The 18,525-nt window shown below is 41.8% G+C and overlaps 1 protein-coding gene and 1 long non-coding RNA gene across 3 annotated transcripts; both read right to left on the bottom strand.

Moving 5' to 3' along the window:
- Positions 1-10,182: 10,182 nt before the first annotated feature.
- Positions 10,183-12,301, bottom strand: LOC118513161. The gene is made up of 2 exons (XR_004906424.1): positions 11,728-12,301; positions 10,183-11,645 (listed from the first exon to the last, which is right to left on the bottom strand). It is a non-coding gene; the product is annotated as an uncharacterized LOC118513161 (long non-coding RNA).
- Positions 12,302-14,202: 1,901 nt separating this feature from the next.
- Positions 14,203-16,474, bottom strand: LOC118512907 (microsomal glutathione S-transferase 1-like). Of its 2 annotated transcripts, none has more exons than XM_036058038.1 (3): positions 16,072-16,474; positions 14,604-14,689; positions 14,203-14,526 (listed from the first exon to the last, which is right to left on the bottom strand). In XM_036058038.1, the coding sequence occupies exons 1-3, from the start codon at positions 16,195-16,197 to the stop codon at positions 14,280-14,282; spliced, it is 459 nt and encodes a 152-aa protein (XP_035913931.1). In that variant the 5' UTR covers positions 16,198-16,474; the 3' UTR covers positions 14,203-14,279. The 2 variants fall into 2 exon arrangements, with proteins under 2 accessions (XP_035913931.1, XP_035913941.1); XM_036058048.1 differs by lacking the exon at positions 16,072-16,474 and adding an exon at positions 14,805-15,244 and having other exon boundaries at positions 14,208-14,526.
- Between the last annotated feature and the right edge of the window lie 2,051 nt (positions 16,475-18,525).

The following is an 18,525-nucleotide window of genomic DNA, read 5'->3' as shown; positions in this document are numbered from 1 at the left end:
AACACTTCCCTAATTTCTATATCCGATTGTCTGCCGATGCTCTCGACTGCGCTTAACAAGGAGGGTCTTGCAGTTTCAAACTCCACGCAGGACCACAGAAGGTGATCCACATCGTGAAATCCGTCACCACAGCCACACACCTTCGTCTGAGCCAGAGTTATACGCTGCAGATGAGCGTTCAACGCGAAATGATTCGACATAAGTCGAGACATCATGCGTATGAACGCCCGATCTACAGAGAGCCCACCGAACCAAGGCCGCAGGGACACTTGCGGAGAGATCGAGAAAAGGAATCGCCCGAGATCGTCCGCCTCCCACATGCTCTGCCAGCGAGACAGGAAAAGTTGCTGTGGTAGGCGAAGAAACTCTCGGGCCGAGATCGGACGGTCGTAAAAGGCGCCTTGTTGGACGCCTGTTTTGGCCAGTGAGTCTGCCTTCTCGTTGCCGGGAATTCCACAATGAGCAGGTACCCAAATTAGCGAAATCCTGAACGCCTTGTCGAACATGGAGCCAATCAATTCTATGATTTTGATGGTAAGGTAATCCTGGCTCTTAACAGCCTTCGGGGATCGTAGTGCTTCGATAGCGCTAAGGCTATCTGTAAAAATGAAGTACTGATCCGAAGGTCTCGCTACTATAATCAATAGTACGTACAAGATTGCGGCTAGTTCTGCGGTGTAGACACTACACGGAACCCGCAATTTGAAAAATGCTTCGGCGGACTCAACACCGAAGCGGGTACCCCCCTTAGAGGACGATCCATCAGTGTAATACTGGCTCAATTGGTCTAAATGGCCATACTTATCCCTGAAAATGCCCGGAACTACCATCGGGCGAAGATCATTCGGTATGGTCTTAATTTCCTCGTGCAACGAGGAATCTGTTGTGTTAAAAGAGAACTGTAGGTCTCAGGAAGGGCAGCACGGTTTAATGCCTGTGGAGCGCTAGGATGCACTTGTAGGGCAACAAAATCTTCGTAGATTTTCAAGATCTTGCTCTTAGAACCTGTCTCTAGAAGCGCTTTAAAATTTTCCTCGATCAAGGGATTTGATACTGAAGAACGGACTAGAAGGCGAAGCGACAGCATTTCAAAACGTAGTTTTAGCGGCATCACTCCGGTCATCACTTCTAGGGACATGTTGTGTGTTGATTTCATGCTCCCTAGTGCGAGTCTAAGACAACGATACTGTAGCCTCTCTAATTTGAGGATATGCGTGTTGGATGCCCAATGAAAACATATGCTTCCATATTCCAACACGGATAGTACCGTTGTCTTATACAGTCGTAGGACGTCTGATGGATGTGCGCCCCACCAGAATCCTGTGACTGTCCTTAGAAAGTTGATTCTTTTACTGCATTTTTGCACCAGATGGGTGATGTGTGTACTCCAGTTTAGCCTAGAGTTGAACCAAACACCAAGGTATCGAAAATTGTCGGTAGTTGATATCTTTTCACCGTACAAAAAGACATCAATTTTCGTGTCAAATAGTCTTTTCTCCCTGTTTTTCGTCGTGTCGCTAAAAGGAGAAAAGTCTACCATCTCAGTTTTCTTTGCAGAGAACTTGATACCAAGGTTTTCAGACCACTCGGCAAGGTTGTCCAAAGTGGTTTGTAAAGCCAGTTGTATTTTGACGGCGTCCCTGCTTGCAAAAGATATGACGCCGTCGTCTGCTAATTGTCTAATGCTGCAGTTCGGAGCTAGGCAAGAATCTGTTTCACTGACATAGAAGTTATATAGCAGGGGGCTCAAGCAGGACCCTTGTGCTAGTCCATGGAAACTGGTCCGCTTTAGTTGCACATGACCATTGTTGAAACTCATAGCTTTTTCCGACAAAAGGTTGAACAGAAAGTTGTTCAACTTTGGACCCAGCCCCACATTTTTTAATTTTTGACTCAGCTTGTATGGTGATACTGAGTCAAATGCCCCCTGTATATCCAGGAAAATAGATGCGTGCACGAGCAAGCTCTATTTCTGTTACCAGAAGGGCTAAGCAGTCATTAGTACCCCTGGCTTTACGAAAACCAAACTGGGTATTCGAGAGAAGGTTGTTTGATTCCAACCATTCTTCTAAGCGAAAAAGAATCATTCTTTCAAGGAGTTTCCTCAGACACGACAGTAACGATATTGGCCGATAAGAATCGTGTCTTGATGGCGGTTTTCCAGGCTTCAAGATAGTGACAACTTTCACCTCTCTCCACTCTTGCGGAACGCTGTTGACCTCCAACATATTGTTAAAGATGCTTAACAGACGTTTCCTCCCTATGTCGGGCAGATTTTGAAGCAATTTGCTACCAATCTGATCCAGACCTGGGGAGGAATTTTTGCTTGATAGGAGAGCAAGTGATAGCTCTACCATTGTGAACGGTGAGTCCATCCTAGGGTCACTACCAGGCGCATGTTGTGTAAAGCTTTGCGCAGGAACGAAATCGGGGCAAAGCTTGTGGGCAAATTCATACAGCCACTCGCCAGAAAAGCTTTCGCTCTCAATGATGTTGTTGCTGTTTCGCATCCTTCTAGCCATTCTCCAAAGCGAATTAAGTGAAGTGGCGGGGTTTAGATTATTGACGTATCTACGCCAATAACCCTTTTTCTTCGCCTTCAACAGGTTTTTGCACGTTCTCTCCAGTCCTTTATATTTTTCATATAAGGACCTTGAGCCCGTGTCCCGGAAGGCTTTAAATGCCTCACGCCTCTTGGTAAAAGCCGCTTGGCAATCCTTGTCCCACCAAGGAGTGGGAGGTTTTTTAAATGTCCTTGCTTGGTGGGAGCGCCTTGTTTGGGCCTCAAGGGCGCACTTGTTTATGAGTGAAACAAGTTTTTCGTACTCCTTGACAGGAGACAAATCTTCCAAGTCAAGTGAAAGCGAAGCGGCTATTAATTCGCCGTATCTCGTCCAGTCGATGTTCCTCGTTAAGTCACATTTAACGGGGATTCCTTCTACTGGACATCCTCCCTTGATGTAGGAAATTTCTATCGGCAAGTGGTCACTGCCGATAGGGTCCTGGATCACCTTCCAACTAAAATCCAGGGCCATTGCTGATGGACATAGAGACAGGTCCAGTGCACTCGCCCTACTTTGAGGTGTCTGCATCCTAGTTGCCTCTCCTGAGTTGAGAATCGAAAACCCAAATCTGTCGCAGAAATCTCGGATGATAGGAGTGCGAATGTCATCCTTATCGCATCCCCAGTCGATTCCATGGGAGTTAAAGTCTCCCAGGATCAAAAGCGGTCCAGGCAAGACCACTGCTAAATTTCCAAGATCCTCTTTGAACTTTTCAATTTTTTCTTTTTCATTGTTGGCTATCGGGGGGATATAAATGGATGCAATTGTCACGTGAAGAACGCCCAGTTTTGCCTTAACTGCGACAGTTTCTATCATTTCTTGTCTAGGGGTAGGTATTCTGGTGAAAGTGTGACTCTTTCGAACACCAATCAGTACCCCCCCACCCCTAGTAACGCGATCTACACGGATTATATTATATCCCGGGAAGGTTAATTTAATTTCATCCGATAGCCAAGCTTCACAGAGGGCAAACACATCGCAGTTGTGTCCGCCCACTAATGCTTTAAAGGAGTTTAGCTTGCCAAGCAAACTCCTACAGTTCCACTGTATGATAGTAGCCGTAGGAGCCATTAATCATCCAAACGGACCATCATACTTAAGCATGGCCATTGAGCCAGCCACTGTTTGATCATTCCCTTCAGGAAAGGAAGGGCCCAAGTAGCGATCATGTGCAGATGCTGCGGGAGGTTAAGGGTCATTAGGAGGGACTCAAGGATCTCGGAAAGGGACGGGGTGGGAGTTCTCGGGAAGCTCGTGGGCTCCGTCGGAAAAGCCAGGCTTTCCACCGGAGCTTCGGTCCGAGAAGATCGCTTCTTCTTGAGCTGCTTCCTGGCAATTTGGGGGGCTGGAGTTTTGGGATCAGCGTCACGTTTTGGACCGGGGGAAGAAACTTTAGCGTGGCGCTGTGGTGCCAAAGGTTTACTTTTCGTCTTTAAAACCTTCCGCTGTACCTTTTTGTAGGGCACTCTCATGATCTTTACCGATCTCAGTGGCACCTGTTCGGGTGCAGTCGGACTAGGCTCGCCATTTGCAGTTGTACCCAAAACTGCAAAAGGGTTCGATGCGTTTGCTCCCTTGAGAGCATCGCTGTACGAGCCGCGTGCCCGCTCGGCTACCGTTTTGGTCTGCTCCTTTTGCAGTTTATATATAAATATATATCTGTATATTTTTATATTAACTATATATATTAGTGCTATATATTTCTTGTATGAATAATCGTTAGTTGTAGACGATAATGTGGGAAAAAATTTCAACAAAAAAAAACCCACTAAAAGAGAAATGTTAAAACTATAACTAAAACATAGGGCGAGACCTAATACTAACAATCGTTTAAAAGCAAATAAGAAAATAAAACGTTACCTAGCCATAATAATCCTAACTTACAGTCGAAAACCTCTTCCTAGGAATAAATAATTGAATTAGGTGTGTTGTGCTAATTGTTGCAAAATCGGATTTACGCTTGAAAAGTACTTATTAATGTATCTCATGCATATTTGATCTATGTGAGATTCTATCATAGGGATATTTGTACGTATGTGAAGTGATCTGGTGCTGTACCATCAGGGCAAATTCATTATTCATTATATTTTTAGCATTTTGTTTTTGGGGCTTTTTAATGTGTGTTTTGGCACAACTTTTAAAAATAGGCGCGGCGTACGTGAGAATTGGCCTGAAGCAGGCTCTATAAAGTAAAAGTTTATTTATTGTGTTCAATTTGGACCTTCGGTTCATGAAAGGGTATAATGCTTTAAGTGTTTTGCTTGATTGCATGGTTGTGTTTTCAATGTGGTTTTTAAATGTTAACCTTTTATTTAATGTCAAACCGAGGTATTTAACGGCATTTTTTCATGGAATCGTATTTGAATTAATGATAAGATTGTTTTGTGGAAGCCTGCGTGAGCATGTGTATCGCGTAAAGTATATAGCTTCTGATTTTGAACCATTAGTTTTCATTTTTCATGTAGTGCAGTATCTGCTGTATGCTTTATATCCTCTGTATAAGGTTCTGATGATGCGTTTGGGATGTTTAGAAGATGAGGATATGGCAAAATCATCTGCATATAAATATTTCTCACAGTTTTGAATTGTTGGTATTTCATTTGTGTAAATGTTAAACAGTAGGGGAGAAAGTGTGCTTCCCTGAGGGACACCCGCCACGGGAACAAAAGTTTCTGATTTGGTTTGTCCAATGTAAATATTATGTTGCCGATTTTTTAGGAAAGAGGCTATTATCTTTATGAGGTGTGTAGGAAATTTTAAAGTAATCAGTTTATATAGAAGGCCTTTGTGCTAGATGGTATCGAAAGCCTTTTCGCCATCGAGAAGGACCAATCCGGTAGATTTTTTAGTCCCTCTGTTACTCTTGATGATTTTGATTAGCCGATCTAGTTGATGTGTGATCGTTGGAACCCGAATTGATATTTTGGGATGATACTTTTACTGTCAGTATGCTCACGTAACTGCACTTTTATATTTTTTTCAAATGTTTTTCCTACTCAGCTCAGCAGCAAATTAATCGGCCTATAGCTTTCAGGATTGGTTCGGTCTTTGCCATGTTTGGGAATTTCAATAAATTTTGACTTTTTCCAAGCTTCAGGAAAATATCCAAATTTTAAGCAACTGTTGTACACAATGCTAAACTAAACTAATGCTTTGTTTGGAAGTCTTTTTAATATCTTGTTGCTTATTCCATCGCATCCAATCGCCTTTCTGTTTTTGAATCTTTTCAATATGTTTCTTATTTCCTTAGGCTTTACTAGTTTTAATTTACTGATTTCTATGTCATTGTTAGATGAGAAAAAAGTATTATTGACTGCGATAGTTTTACACTCTAGCGGATTCGAAGAAAAAAAGGTGATTTTGTGTGCACATTGAAATTGCTGTTTCAGAGCTTCGCATTTTTCAGAATTTACAATTATTGTCTGATCATTAATTTTTAACGTAGGAATTGTTCTTTATCAGTCTCACAAATATCCAAAGTTTATTTTTGTCTTTATTATCTCTATTTATATCCTCGAGAACTTTGGACCAGGAGCGATTAAATGATATTTAATTTGTGATCCAAGATTATAGTAAGCATTTTTGAAGTCTGAGCAAAGCCGGTGTCTTTGCCACTTACATCTAAACATATTGCGAAGCTTTATCAATTTCAATACATATTCAGGGATAATTAAGTTGAATTGTCCTGGGATGATGGTTGGGACTGATCTGTTATGAGCCATAGACAAGATTTCGTTTAGCTGTGCAATCATTATGTTAATTTCATTAGTATTGTTAATGTCAATATGATTGATGTGGTTGATATTTAAGTGACTATTTACATATTCTCTAAATAAGTTCCAATCAGCAGCAGCATAGTTATATATTTTGTTTGGGGGCTTTACACAGGGTACGGAATTTTTAATTTTTAATTGTACAGGAAGATGATCAGAAGATAGGTCTGTGGGCGTTATAGGGATTGACAATTCGTTCAGATTATTTGAAAGGACTATGTCAAGTGTAGAAAGGGATCGGGATGCGTCTGCCGAGTAGAAAGTGGGAGTATTTGGATAATGAACCGTAAAGATACCTCTTTGTATATGATCATAGAGGGTCTTTCCAGCAGAATTTGTACTAGCGCAGTTCCATGCTCTGTTACGCGCGTTGAAATCGCCGCAAATTATTGTACTAGATTTATAACTAGTCAATGTTACCAAATCAGATAAGAAAAATTTCATATTTTTGTTTGACCCCGGGTGGTATGCAGCGATCACTTTTATACTGTGTCCCGCTCGAGTGTTCACATTGATCTGCAATGTTTCTATTGTTTTAGTGACGGGATTTTTCCCTAACGAATGAGCAATATCCGATCTTACTACTGTAGCGACACCGCCTTTAGGGCCTGTAGTTCTATCTAACCTATGAAATACATAATTGATTATTTAAAATGTGACTTCTGGCTTAAGGAAAGTTTCGGTAATGACCATTATGTCAGTATTTGTTGATCTTAAAAAAATACTATTTCTATTTTTTTTAAAAAAGCCGTTGGCAGTCCAGTTTATAACATTTAAAAGTTCGGTTGAGAGTTTCATATTGCAAAGCAGAATTTAGCTACTACTTCAAATATCGCTTTGATTTGATATTGTTTGGTTTTACAGTTTTGTAGTTTGTTGAACACTTCTCCTACTATTGGTATAATCTCATCATGATTAAAAAGGCCATTATTGCCGAGGCTTTGCTTCTCTTCTAATAACGGAACATGATTCTCCGAGGAAGTTTTTTTTTTTCGTATGAGCAAACCATTCGTTTGCTTTATGAGCTTGTGGAAGAGGTGGGAAATGTTACCGTGACAGATTCAGATGCGTTAGCCTGGGTGTGGGCGTCTTTTTAGATTTCGGTTTTTGTATGGGTCTTTTCAGGAACCCATAGTAACCGGCTATGTGGTTTCCCTCGCAGTTAGTACATTTTAATTAGTGTTGAGTAATCTTACCATCACCTGAAGATGGCCCTGCTGTTAGTGGGCAACACTTGAAATCGTGATCACCCGCACAATTGTTGCACTTAACTTGCCGGTTGCAGTTAGCGGTGCCGTGGCCGTATACTTGACACCTCGCGCAACGCATTGGACCAGATTTTTTTGAAAAATAGGTATAGTTATTAATGCCATATTATAGCATGAATAAATTAAAATTCGTTTTTTGAGAACAACTATTCAACTCCTTTTGAGCTTTTTATTTCATTTAAACATTCAACGCTTCTTCGGTTTTTTTATTTGATTAACGATGCCATTTTGATGGAGATTACTGTTTTAAGATCGACAGCGTTTTGTTCAAGCGAAAAAAAAAGAATTTTTAAAACAAAACACCATTATGGAATTTCTTATTTTGAAGCAATAATTTTGATGCGTTGCAACAAGTTAGGACGTGTTGTGCACAGATCATCATTTACTGGCTACGATTAATTCCGGACAGTAGGCGCTCAGCGAGTTAACGTTTTTACCAGATGTTCACTCGTCAATTCATCGCATGCCATAATGTAACTCAAGCATTTCGCGTGCCGATGAACACTTGCATCATCGAACGAGCAAACCGCTGCGTCATGCGGTGTATGGTTCATTGGTCAGATGCAGCATGGAAACTGCGAGCGTAGCTCACCTTGTCCGGCTTCGTCAGTTCTACCGGAAGGGATGGAAATGGCGGGAGTGTGATGAGGGGAGAGCCTTATGGTCATCCTAAATGACAAATCTATATAGGATAGAGGTCGAATCTTAGTAAATGTCATATCCGGCATTTTGAACCCGATTTTTGACGATTAGATCGAATAGAACCCACAATAGAAGCAGCTGCATCGCACAAATCGCATACCAAAGTCTACATAGGACAGAGGTCGAATTTTAGCAAATGTCATGTCTGGCATTGTGCACCCGATTTTTGACGTTTAGATCGAAAACTGTTTACAATCAACAGAAGCAGCTGCATCGCACAATAAGTTTCCCCGGATGTTTTAACGGTGCAAAACGATAAATTTTATCTAAAAAAGTCTTAACAAGACTTCAAAGATCATCAAAACTTCACACACTAGCACTGGAGGTGCTCAAGGATCCGGTACCAACAGCAGCATCAGCTAAAAAAAAACAGTAAACATTTCCTACCTAAACTTCCAGAACATTCCCACAGCATTCTGTCAGTTTGTATGGGATGCGTCGACCTCTGTCCTATATAGACTTTGATGGATACGCTGGTGTTTTCACGGTGGAAAACAATAAATTTTTATCTAACAAAATGTTAACAAGACTAAAAGGATCATCAAAATTTCACACAATAGCAACTGGAGATGTTCAAGGATCCGGTACCAACAGCAGCACCAGCTAAATAACAATAAACATTTCCTACCTAAACTTCCAAAACGTTCCCACAGCATTCTGTCAGTTTGTATGGGATGCGTCGCCCTCTATCCTATATAGACTTTGCTAAATGATGCCGGTATGCGCACACCCGGGTTCACTCCGGAGCGCGTGCTGAATCATCATCGCTCATCGATACCGGGAAAGTATCATGACGTGTTCAACGTTGTTCGATGTTTTGCAGTCCAGCTAGTGTTTAGACGCCACAGTCGATTCACGTAGCTGACCAACCGCTTACCTGGCCCGTTCTCCACCCGTGAAGCGAAATATCACTTCATCGAACACATATACGGCGTCATCGGTGATAAGCCTGTGGGTCGCGTCTTGCTAAATCATGCCCATTTCCGCCTTAGTCATGCTAGTCGGTAAAGTGACTGGTTGAAATATGTATTGCATTATAAGATGCAAGCTGGAGTTGCTCGTAATTTAGTTTCGATCATAAAAAACACCTCACCTAAACCTATTACTTAAATAGTAAAGCTGTTAAATGTTAACCTTTTACGAGGTTGAACATTAAATCCTACTTAAAATGGCAATGAATCCTTACAAAAATGACGAAACAAGGCCAATAAAATAAAACGTAACCAGTGAGTGGTTTTCGTTTGGAATTCTAGATAAAGAAATCATTCGTCTGAATTGTATCGTCGGTGTGATGATTCACACGTACTTTTGCAAATTTTACCACTGATTCATAGATGCCAGTGAAGTATGTCGAAACTATTGCAATAACGTCAGTTATGGCATCAGCACGATGGAGTTACGAAACTTTGCTATCTATTGCATTGTATTGTAATTTTTCTATACATTTTAAAAATAAATTTTTATCTATTTCAGAAATTTAAACTCAACACATGAGTAATCATGTAGGATTTGCTTTTACTTCCTCTTTTTCCCATACACATGAATGTGCAAGAATATCCATGTGTAACAGTCCGCGTCCATAAGTTCGGTAGTCGCTTGAAACTTTCAAACATCCCTTCGAAAACTACGCTAAGCCGCACGCAACAAAATCCGAAAAGATGCTTGTTAGTTCGATAACGAACCGTTTTTGAACCGACCACGCGATAGAATGGACGATTCGGAAACCTCCACGCAGATTCCTTTGCTTTGTTGGAATCGCTAGAGTGAGGCGGTTAACCTGTTGTACTGAATAACCAGGAGAAGTTTTTAAGGGCGGACTCGCGCATCAACTAACGCAGTGTTGGACAACGGGAAGTGCCGTTGCGTGATCAGACGTTTTTTTCTTTTTTTTGGCTTATTTCACCTAATTCTTCCGACGGAGTGGAGAAACACCAAAGTGCGGGACCAACATCCGAAGGGAAGGCAAAGGTGAAACGTTTCCCGGATCTGTAAAAGAAACCCTACTAATGAAACACACAAGCTTCTTTGTTCAGGTCTGAATTACAAGTCGCATTTATTCTCAAAAATCCTGTCTCATATACTAAAATAATCCCGATCCCGAAAGTTCGATTGTAAGAATGAAAAAAAAAAGCTTCGAAAGAGATAGAACCTCTTTCGGCTTGAAGTAACATAAACCTACAGTGTCGGGCGTATGCCGACCATTGAAGCGACGTTTCCAGAGCGTGAAATCGTGTGGGTGACCTTTTTTATGATCCTGGGTAATGCATCGCGCATTGTCCTATGCGTATTTGATAGGCTAAATCTGTAGCTCAAGTGCGTATGTTTATTTTCCTATCTTTTGCCTGTGCGTCGTTTACGCTATTCGTTGAGTGGTCTTTCCTTCACTGCACTACGGATAGTACGATCGCGCCTTGATCTTCGCGTTGATCCCTTTTTCGTGAAACTGATTGCGCAGCGATAATGTATGCGCTGGGCTCTAGCGTTAACCTTTTACGGTCCATGTTCTTTACTCTCGTATTTTGTCACATGGCCTGAGTTTATTTATGATTTCCATATGTATGAATATTTTCAAGCCATTTTATGACGTACCCTGATGCGCTATCATTGTTTGCCATAGTTTCGTTTTTCCTCATGGTATGGTAGGTATTATTCCTAAGATAATATTTGCCTGTGAGAATTTATCCTATACAAAAGATATTTACTTATTTCAAGGTGTTTATGTTTAACTCTTGCATGCCAGTTAGTACAGTTCAATTTTATTTTGTCGCGTTGGCAACAATGCTGTTTGTGCGGGTTTCGTGTCAAAATAACATCAACAAGCACGTGGTGCGTCCCTAGCGTCCGGTTTCGCACGTCACAAGATGAAGAAGGTACCGCAACACGATGACGAAACAGTTACACACAAAATGATCAGCTGTTTTACCTCACCGACTCGATTCATCTTCTGCTGTTGTAATTGCAAATGGTGATGTTTTGAATGCATTTGCAGTTGATCGATTGATTGCTGCATTTGAAAAGTCCGATCCCGCCTTCACTACTTCCGAGTAAGCATTCCGATGAGTAATGTGTTTTTCATGGAACGGTGAATAATCAGCCCGAATGATGGAATTTCCGTCCCCAAAGCTATTGACACGCACATACCCACTTTGCACATTATTCTGTGCAATGACGCAATCTAGCTGCCTGTTATAAACCATTTTTCTCTCTCTCTCTCACTCTCTCTTTCTCTCTCTCTCTCTTCTCTTATAAAGTGTAATAAGCACGCTCAAATTGTTTTGTTATTGCACAGAAAACAATTGCACAATGCCGATGTGTGTGGTAGCGCTTGTTTTGGTAAACTAAAGCAGCAGAGTTTGGAAAACAATTTTACGAAAATAAGAAACAATAATTTTACAATACCCACTAACAGTTGCATCCTACCAGGGTTGCTGCATGTAACATCCGCAATAGCCCGAGGACATCTCACTCCAAGCGGATAGTTTGATAGTGGCTTTGAAAATGAGCGCCATAGCTTCCCGTACTACTGTGCGGAACCTGTACGAACACGTTTTGCACCATGTCGGACTATAGCTTTCACGTGCGAACGCGATGCCGGTTAGTTCCACCGAACGGGCCAATTGCGCAATGTTGAATGTCGCGGATGCTCCAAAGGACTGACGGTGTGGTAGACCACAAACAGTGATTTATCTCTCTGTCGACAAGACTTCTGATAATTCACTTGTTTCGACAGACTAGATAAACCATTGCAGGCAGTAGGTGTTGACAGTCTCTGAGATCACGCTTCTTACATGTATCGTACTCTCGTACGTCACAGTTGCATTACCGTTTGATTGCAGAACACATGCACTCCACACAATAATCACGGTAAGCCTAGTCCTGGCCTGGTACACTGAAGCACTACACGACTGCACTTCACTATTCACCTTGCACGGTTTGAAACTATTAACTTTCGGATTTGTACCGGGCCGGATTGTCCGTTCGTTGCAGATGCTCCCGGAGCTCGCGATGAATTAAATGCAATAGCTAGGCGAAGCCGCGCTTTTATCAACAACACTTCGTAGCGCGTTTATTAGGCACTCACGTACTGCCCATGGGTTTGGAATCCGATGAATACGATGATTCATCCGTTTTGCCCTCACAAAACGCGTGCTTTAAATCGTGCCTTGAGTTCTCGCACGCCTCTGATTCATCTGGTTCAGTTAACCCTGCCATGTCTAATGATGCACAAGTTTTTTTCAAAACCTACCCTAATAAATTTCCTTTTCCTTATAAAAAAATATTTATAATTATTATAAATCATTATTACAACAATGTTTAACACTTTTGCTTAACTTTTACCTAAATTTAAGGTAACTCAGAAGCGAAAAGTGAGTTCCGTGAGTGGGGGGGGGGGGCATCTATTCGGACTTTAGCCCAAAAGTCTCTCGATAGCGGCTCATTTGTTTCTCTGTTCCCCTAAGGGTTAGGTTGGGTTTCCCTCACCAAAGGAAGGTGAGCTGTTTTTCCTGCGTCTGGCTACGTAGCCATTCCGATGGCACTTTCCCTGTGAAGTACCGTACCGCCGGTTCACTCATGGACCCATGAACATGCTGTTGCACAAAGGGAACCCATGATTCGGACGACATGTAACGACACGTTTGGGCACGTTTCTTGCACGTAGCCCATCGCGGCTATGGGAACTACAGCATTTGTATCGTTCCCTTTTTTATTTAGTTTCCACTCTTTGCATGATTGTCTGCAAGACTGCTTTAGGAGATTTCGTTTCGGAATAAAACAAAGCAGTGCGATACTATAGCACATCCCTGCAGCGACGATCGTTTTGCCATCGCTGTTTGTGTTTCAGTCTGCAGCTGTGTTGATTGTCCGTTTCTAGCGAGCAAAAATGATCGCCATTTCCGAGCGCGTAGTACCGGTATTTTTATTAGCGGGTTATGTTTAGAAGCTGTTTCCAGCTTGATGATTAAGCCGGGCATGAATTATGCTTATTGATCGCTTTATAAATTAAACCGTTTTAAAATCATTGTTTGCTCTGGACCTTTGCATTGTTTTAAAAACACGTTTAACCACAGACTGAGAGGCCTTTTTAGTTATTAAGATATATTTATTTATTATTTATTTATTAAGTATTACGGTCCGATGCCTTATTTTCACCACCGCATCTGGTGACTGTGAATTAAATTTACGAAAAAAAAACAAAAAATAATTAACAAAATTAACTAGGCATTTCCTCCTAGTTATTTGCCATATCTCGGGCATGCTCGGTTGTGCAGGGAAGATGGGTGATTGTTGTTCATTTCTATTGTTTGTGTGTGTATGTGTTATTATGATTTACTTTGAATATAATAATAAATAATAATAATCTTAATATATAGATTTTGTTTTAATTTCTCCCTGCTTGTTATAATAGAGAAACATTAGCAGGAGATTAATATTTCACGAAGAAATGTACTAAACACATTATTGATAGCACACAAATAAAGTAATCTTTTACGGAATTAATAAAAGGTAGTACATGTTTGTCACTTGCAATATGCAAGTGTAGTATGTGCACACGGAGAAATCCAATTCCCAGCAAGTTAGTTTAACCGACCAGCATGAATGTGGTGTGTTCTGTGTGAGGTTTGTTTTTTTTTCTTTCCATATGCACTTTTGCATTACTCATCAATGGCGAGCTAATGGAATGCTATGCGTTTGTATATTTTACAACCGTGTCATTCCAATATTATGGTCAAGATAGTTTTTTTTAATCTCAGAAAAACTTCAACGCTGTATCACTACTGACGGTTGGCTCAACAGTAAGGCTATTAATTTAAGTAGTTTTTCTTAATATTAGTCCATTTAATCAACTTACACTTTCTCATTATTGCGTTTCAAGAGAATAATTCTGAACCTATCACAAGTTGCCCCGACCAGTGCCTTAACGGTCGTTAAGTTTATTGTGCGTTTCGAAAATACCGCTTCCAGTAATCACTTTAAATCATAAAGTACAGTATCGTTTGCAGCGTCATGTATACAGTTGGCACCATGCCACCCATGAACGCGAGAAACCGTGCTGGCTGTGGGACGACAACAACGGCATACACCAGCGTATGTAATATCCGTGAGACTGCTACCGCTCGGAACAGATTGATTGCCAGGAACGGTGCAGGATTGGTCAACAGGTACAGGAAGCCAATGACAAAGAATGGCAGAATGTTTTCCAGATCGTTAAGATGTGCCCTAAAACGCGACAGAAAGAAACTGTTTAGTAGTGGTTCGATATGTGTTTAAGAAGCTGGACAAAAGGCACGACTTACCTTCGAACACGCTCAACATCGGGATCGTCCAGTTTTGGCTTTAACTTCTTGCTAACTGCACTTGCATCTTCAGGATTAGCAAAGGCCTGTATACAAGAGTTAAAAAGTAAAAGCGTTAGTTTCAAAGAAAAAAAATGATTACGCAGATAGCACTGTTGCATCATGCCCGCCCTCAGCGTATCTTTTCTATCTGTCCCGTACCATCTTTCGCACACGGGTCAGTGATGTTAGCGGTGACATGAGTAACATTTTCATCACCAGCACCGACGACCAGAAAAGGTACGTTTGGAACACTTCAGCATCAATACTGTCGAATACGCTCGTCATAGCGAAAAAAATTGTACGATCGATTACAAACTGCAACAACACACGGACTATTTCAAGAGCAATCAGCCGAGCTCTACTCTAGGACCTACGCTCTTGAACGGTACACAAAAACTAGTTTTTCTCCCAAAAAATCGACAACACCTGCACATCTGCTTTCCCTTTCCGGTGCGTGTGTGCTCTCCTTGTCCGAAACGTTAAGGTATACTGGCGTTAAATTCGGGGTCGTTCCGCATCGTGGAGGAGAAAGTTTGTCTATTAGTTTCTTTTTCACCGACCGACCGTTATCGCATCTACCACCGTACCACCCCATAGTGAATAGTGAATAGATCGTGAAGATTACATGTATTTCTATCTCCCGTTTAACTCACCACTCTATCGAATGTCAATTGACTTAACCCTGGCCGTCTACAAAGCCGTTATGTACTCAATCGTGCGCGTTGTTGTCTGTTGGATTGGTTTGGTACTCTTGTGACTGGTTAGCGTGTTCCCTATAGGCCTATAAGCAATAGAACACACACAAACAACAACCACGAGCATTAGTAAACAATCACCTACTTCAAAAACAACAGAAAGCTCAACACGCCACTTCATGGACTATTACTGGTAATTCAGTTGTATCGACTTTTTCTCCTAACTCGAATCTTTATGCAACAGTATTTTATATTTTAAAACTGGCGACTACAACCAAGCATGTAAATCGGCTAACATGAACAAGAAAACCATGAGTATGCATAAAATACAATAAGACCTTATGTAACGCAAATACCCTTTTTCCTGATATTTGTACTGATACAGCTCCAAGAGCTGTATACGCGTTTGCTGCTATACGCAACGGTTAGCTGCTTATCGGTTATCGTTTGAGGTGTGTGGTGTTTCTTTTTTCTTTAGTGATAAAAGGATTTTATCACTTTTGAGAAAGGTTTAAAGAAGCACAATGAACCGAATCGAAATATGTTGAACGATAATTAGCGATTTATACAGTTTCCACATTACATGACTTAATTTATGAGACACGAAAGTTTCCCGTTTCAACTAAGTTGTCTAAAATCGTCAGGGCTTGTTGGATCAATCACTGAAACTGGTCCCAGTACATCGATTTGATTGAAAAATACACTTGGCTCGTAACTGTTCCGATACGCACCTTGTTCTTAAACCTCTGCAAAGCCGTCAGTGGGGCCATTAGCAAAATCTTGGCCACCAATACTGCCGACCAGAACACGTACGCCTTATACACGTCTGGATTGCTAGTGTTGAATAGGCTGGTCATTTTGAATTTGATCTGCAGTTGCACTTCGGTACTATACTAACACCACTCTAAGGTTGAAAGGTATAAAACGGATCAATTCACGGACGACACACTACGCGGTAATCGCCAACCGTGCACTGGCCCTTGCCGAATGTTACTGATTGTATGAACGCATTTGCTACTTCATTATTACCGTCACCCCACCTATGGACGGGCAGCGTGTGTACATCGTCCCATATCTCCGCGTTATTCCACCAACAGACCCAAACAAAAAATCATGCGATCGAAGTGGCTTTGATATTCATTGCTGATTCGCCGCTCGGTCTATGAAACGTTGATACGCCGCTTGCTACTTTCAGACCGCTGTTGTAGTTGTTATTAATAGAAGTGAGTTTTACAGTCGGTGTGTAAATAACATCATGCAGTTATGATAGACGTCGCTTTCTAAATTCTTTGTATGTGTTGGATTTCATACGAATTCATACCATCTCTTTTAGGGTTTTCTGGCAGCACTGCCATTACGTTGCGTTTGACGTTTCGAATGTCATTTTGCGGTATGTGTTAGTTCTGTCGCGCCAAAACTCTCCATAGGAAAGGTACAATAAAAGGCAGTTCCAATTGTACGCATAAACCAGCAGAGTGTTTTTCGTCAGAGCTTTTTCCGAAATTACAACAGGTTATGGGCCCAGTATTTGCCCAGCAGAGTGAAGAATGAAAAGTAAAGTTTTGCTGGAATAGAAAGGACAGTTCCCATGATGGGCCAGGACGGCATTAATTTCGACAAATTGGACAGGCGGTCTAACTTCTCGACATGGGAGAAGAAAATGGCTGCATTTTTACGTACAAGAGATTTGTACAAGTGCGTTCTTCCAGCACCACAGACGGAAACAGACGAAGATAAGCTGTCGCGAGCTGCAGGATGGATCTTCCTTGCGTGTGAAGACCATATACGCATCATTTCGGAAAGGATGACTCGCCGCTGCAAATATGGGAAGCGCTTCGAAAAACTTTTGCAGAAACCGGTCAAGGGCTACACCTACAGGCGGTGATGACACTTTCGCACACATACAGGGCCGATTGTGTTTCGAACGATGAATATGTGGGGCGAATGATGGAAGCCTGGAAACGCTGTACCGAAGTGGGCATTAAGTTTGAAGACAATATTGTGGCGTTGTTTATGATCGGAAATTTGGGACCGCAATACGAAGCTTTTCGGCAGAGCCTTATTGGAAGTGGCCAAACCATCACGGTAGATCGAGTAAAGGCAGGGCTTTTGGAATTGACTCCTCTCCAAAGCCAAGTTCCAGACACAGCATACTACAGTGGACCGCGACCGCATAAAGAACAATCACAAAAATACAAATCCCACATAAAGTGCCATAAATGTGGAAAAATGGGACACTATAAGAACAAGTGTCGAAGTGTTAGTGATAGATCGGGAGGTAGCAGCGGTATTAGTGGTAGTGTCAGTGGTGCAGACGCGAACAAAACAGCAGAAGCAAAGTATGCAAGCGCATTGTCTGCTAGTTTCGCAGAAATGTCCGGTGGATGGTACCTGGATAGCGGAGCATCTTGCCACATGACGTCGAGACGCGACATTCTCAGTGACTTTCGTGCTTCGGAGAAGCAAACAATCACTGTTGCCGACGACAGGAAGCTAAAGGTGGAAGGTTGTGGATCAGCCGTCGTAACGATTGGTGGGAAACAATTGCTTCTTAGAAACGTTTTGTTTGTTCCTCAACTTAAAGCTAATTTGATTTCGCTTGATGTGGCATCGCGCATGGGCCATCGGATTATTATTGAAAATGGCGTTTTGAAAGTGATCAAAAACAGTTGTGGATCCGTCCTGATTGAGACGCCGTCGAGTGGAGGTGTTTTCAAAATAGAAGCAAAGCACGTGAAATGTTTGCTTGTTAAGGACGACGGAGTAATCGAATGGCACAGGAAGATGGGTCACATGAGCTACCAAGGTTTGAATAACCTTAAGAAAGTGTGTAGTGACGTTCAATTCGAGGGTACGCAGGAAGACATTCGTGGTTGCATCAGCTGTGCTGAAGGAAAGCAGACCAGAGCGCCGTTTCGCAAGAAAGATGCCATCATCAAAACAACGAGGATTTTGGACCTAGTGCACACTGACGTTTGCGGACCAATGAGCACATCATTAGGTGGATCCAGGTATTTTGTTGTTTTTATTGACGATTTTTCTCGAAAAGTATTTGTTTACTTCTTGAAGGAAAAATCAGCAGTGGTTGAGACGTTCCGCAGGTTTAAGGCGGAAGTAGAAAACCAAACAGGCGTACATATAAAGCGGCTTCGATCGGACAACGGCACAGAGTTCGTGAACAAAGA

Source organism: Anopheles stephensi, chromosome X (genome assembly GCF_013141755.1).
Source record: "Anopheles stephensi strain Indian chromosome X, UCI_ANSTEP_V1.0, whole genome shotgun sequence".
NCBI lineage: Eukaryota > Metazoa > Arthropoda > Insecta > Diptera > Culicidae > Anopheles > Anopheles stephensi.
The sequence above is the reverse complement of the archived record's forward strand: the minus strand, read 5'-3'. Positions and strand labels throughout refer to the sequence as shown.

Bases quoted from the DNA above. Each gene is read 5' to 3' on its own strand.
- LOC118512907 (XM_036058038.1), bottom strand. From the start codon at position 16,197: ATGACCAGCCTATTCAACACTAGCAATCCAGACGTGTATAAGGCGTAC. The intron at 14,690-16,071 runs GTGCGTATCGGA...TCTTGTATACAG, and splicing joins TGCAGAGGTTTAAGAACAAG to GCCTTTGCTAATCCTGAAGA. The intron at 14,527-14,603 runs GTAAGTCGTGCC...GTCGCGTTTTAG, and splicing joins GATGTTGAGCGTGTTCGAAG to GGCACATCTTAACGATCTGG.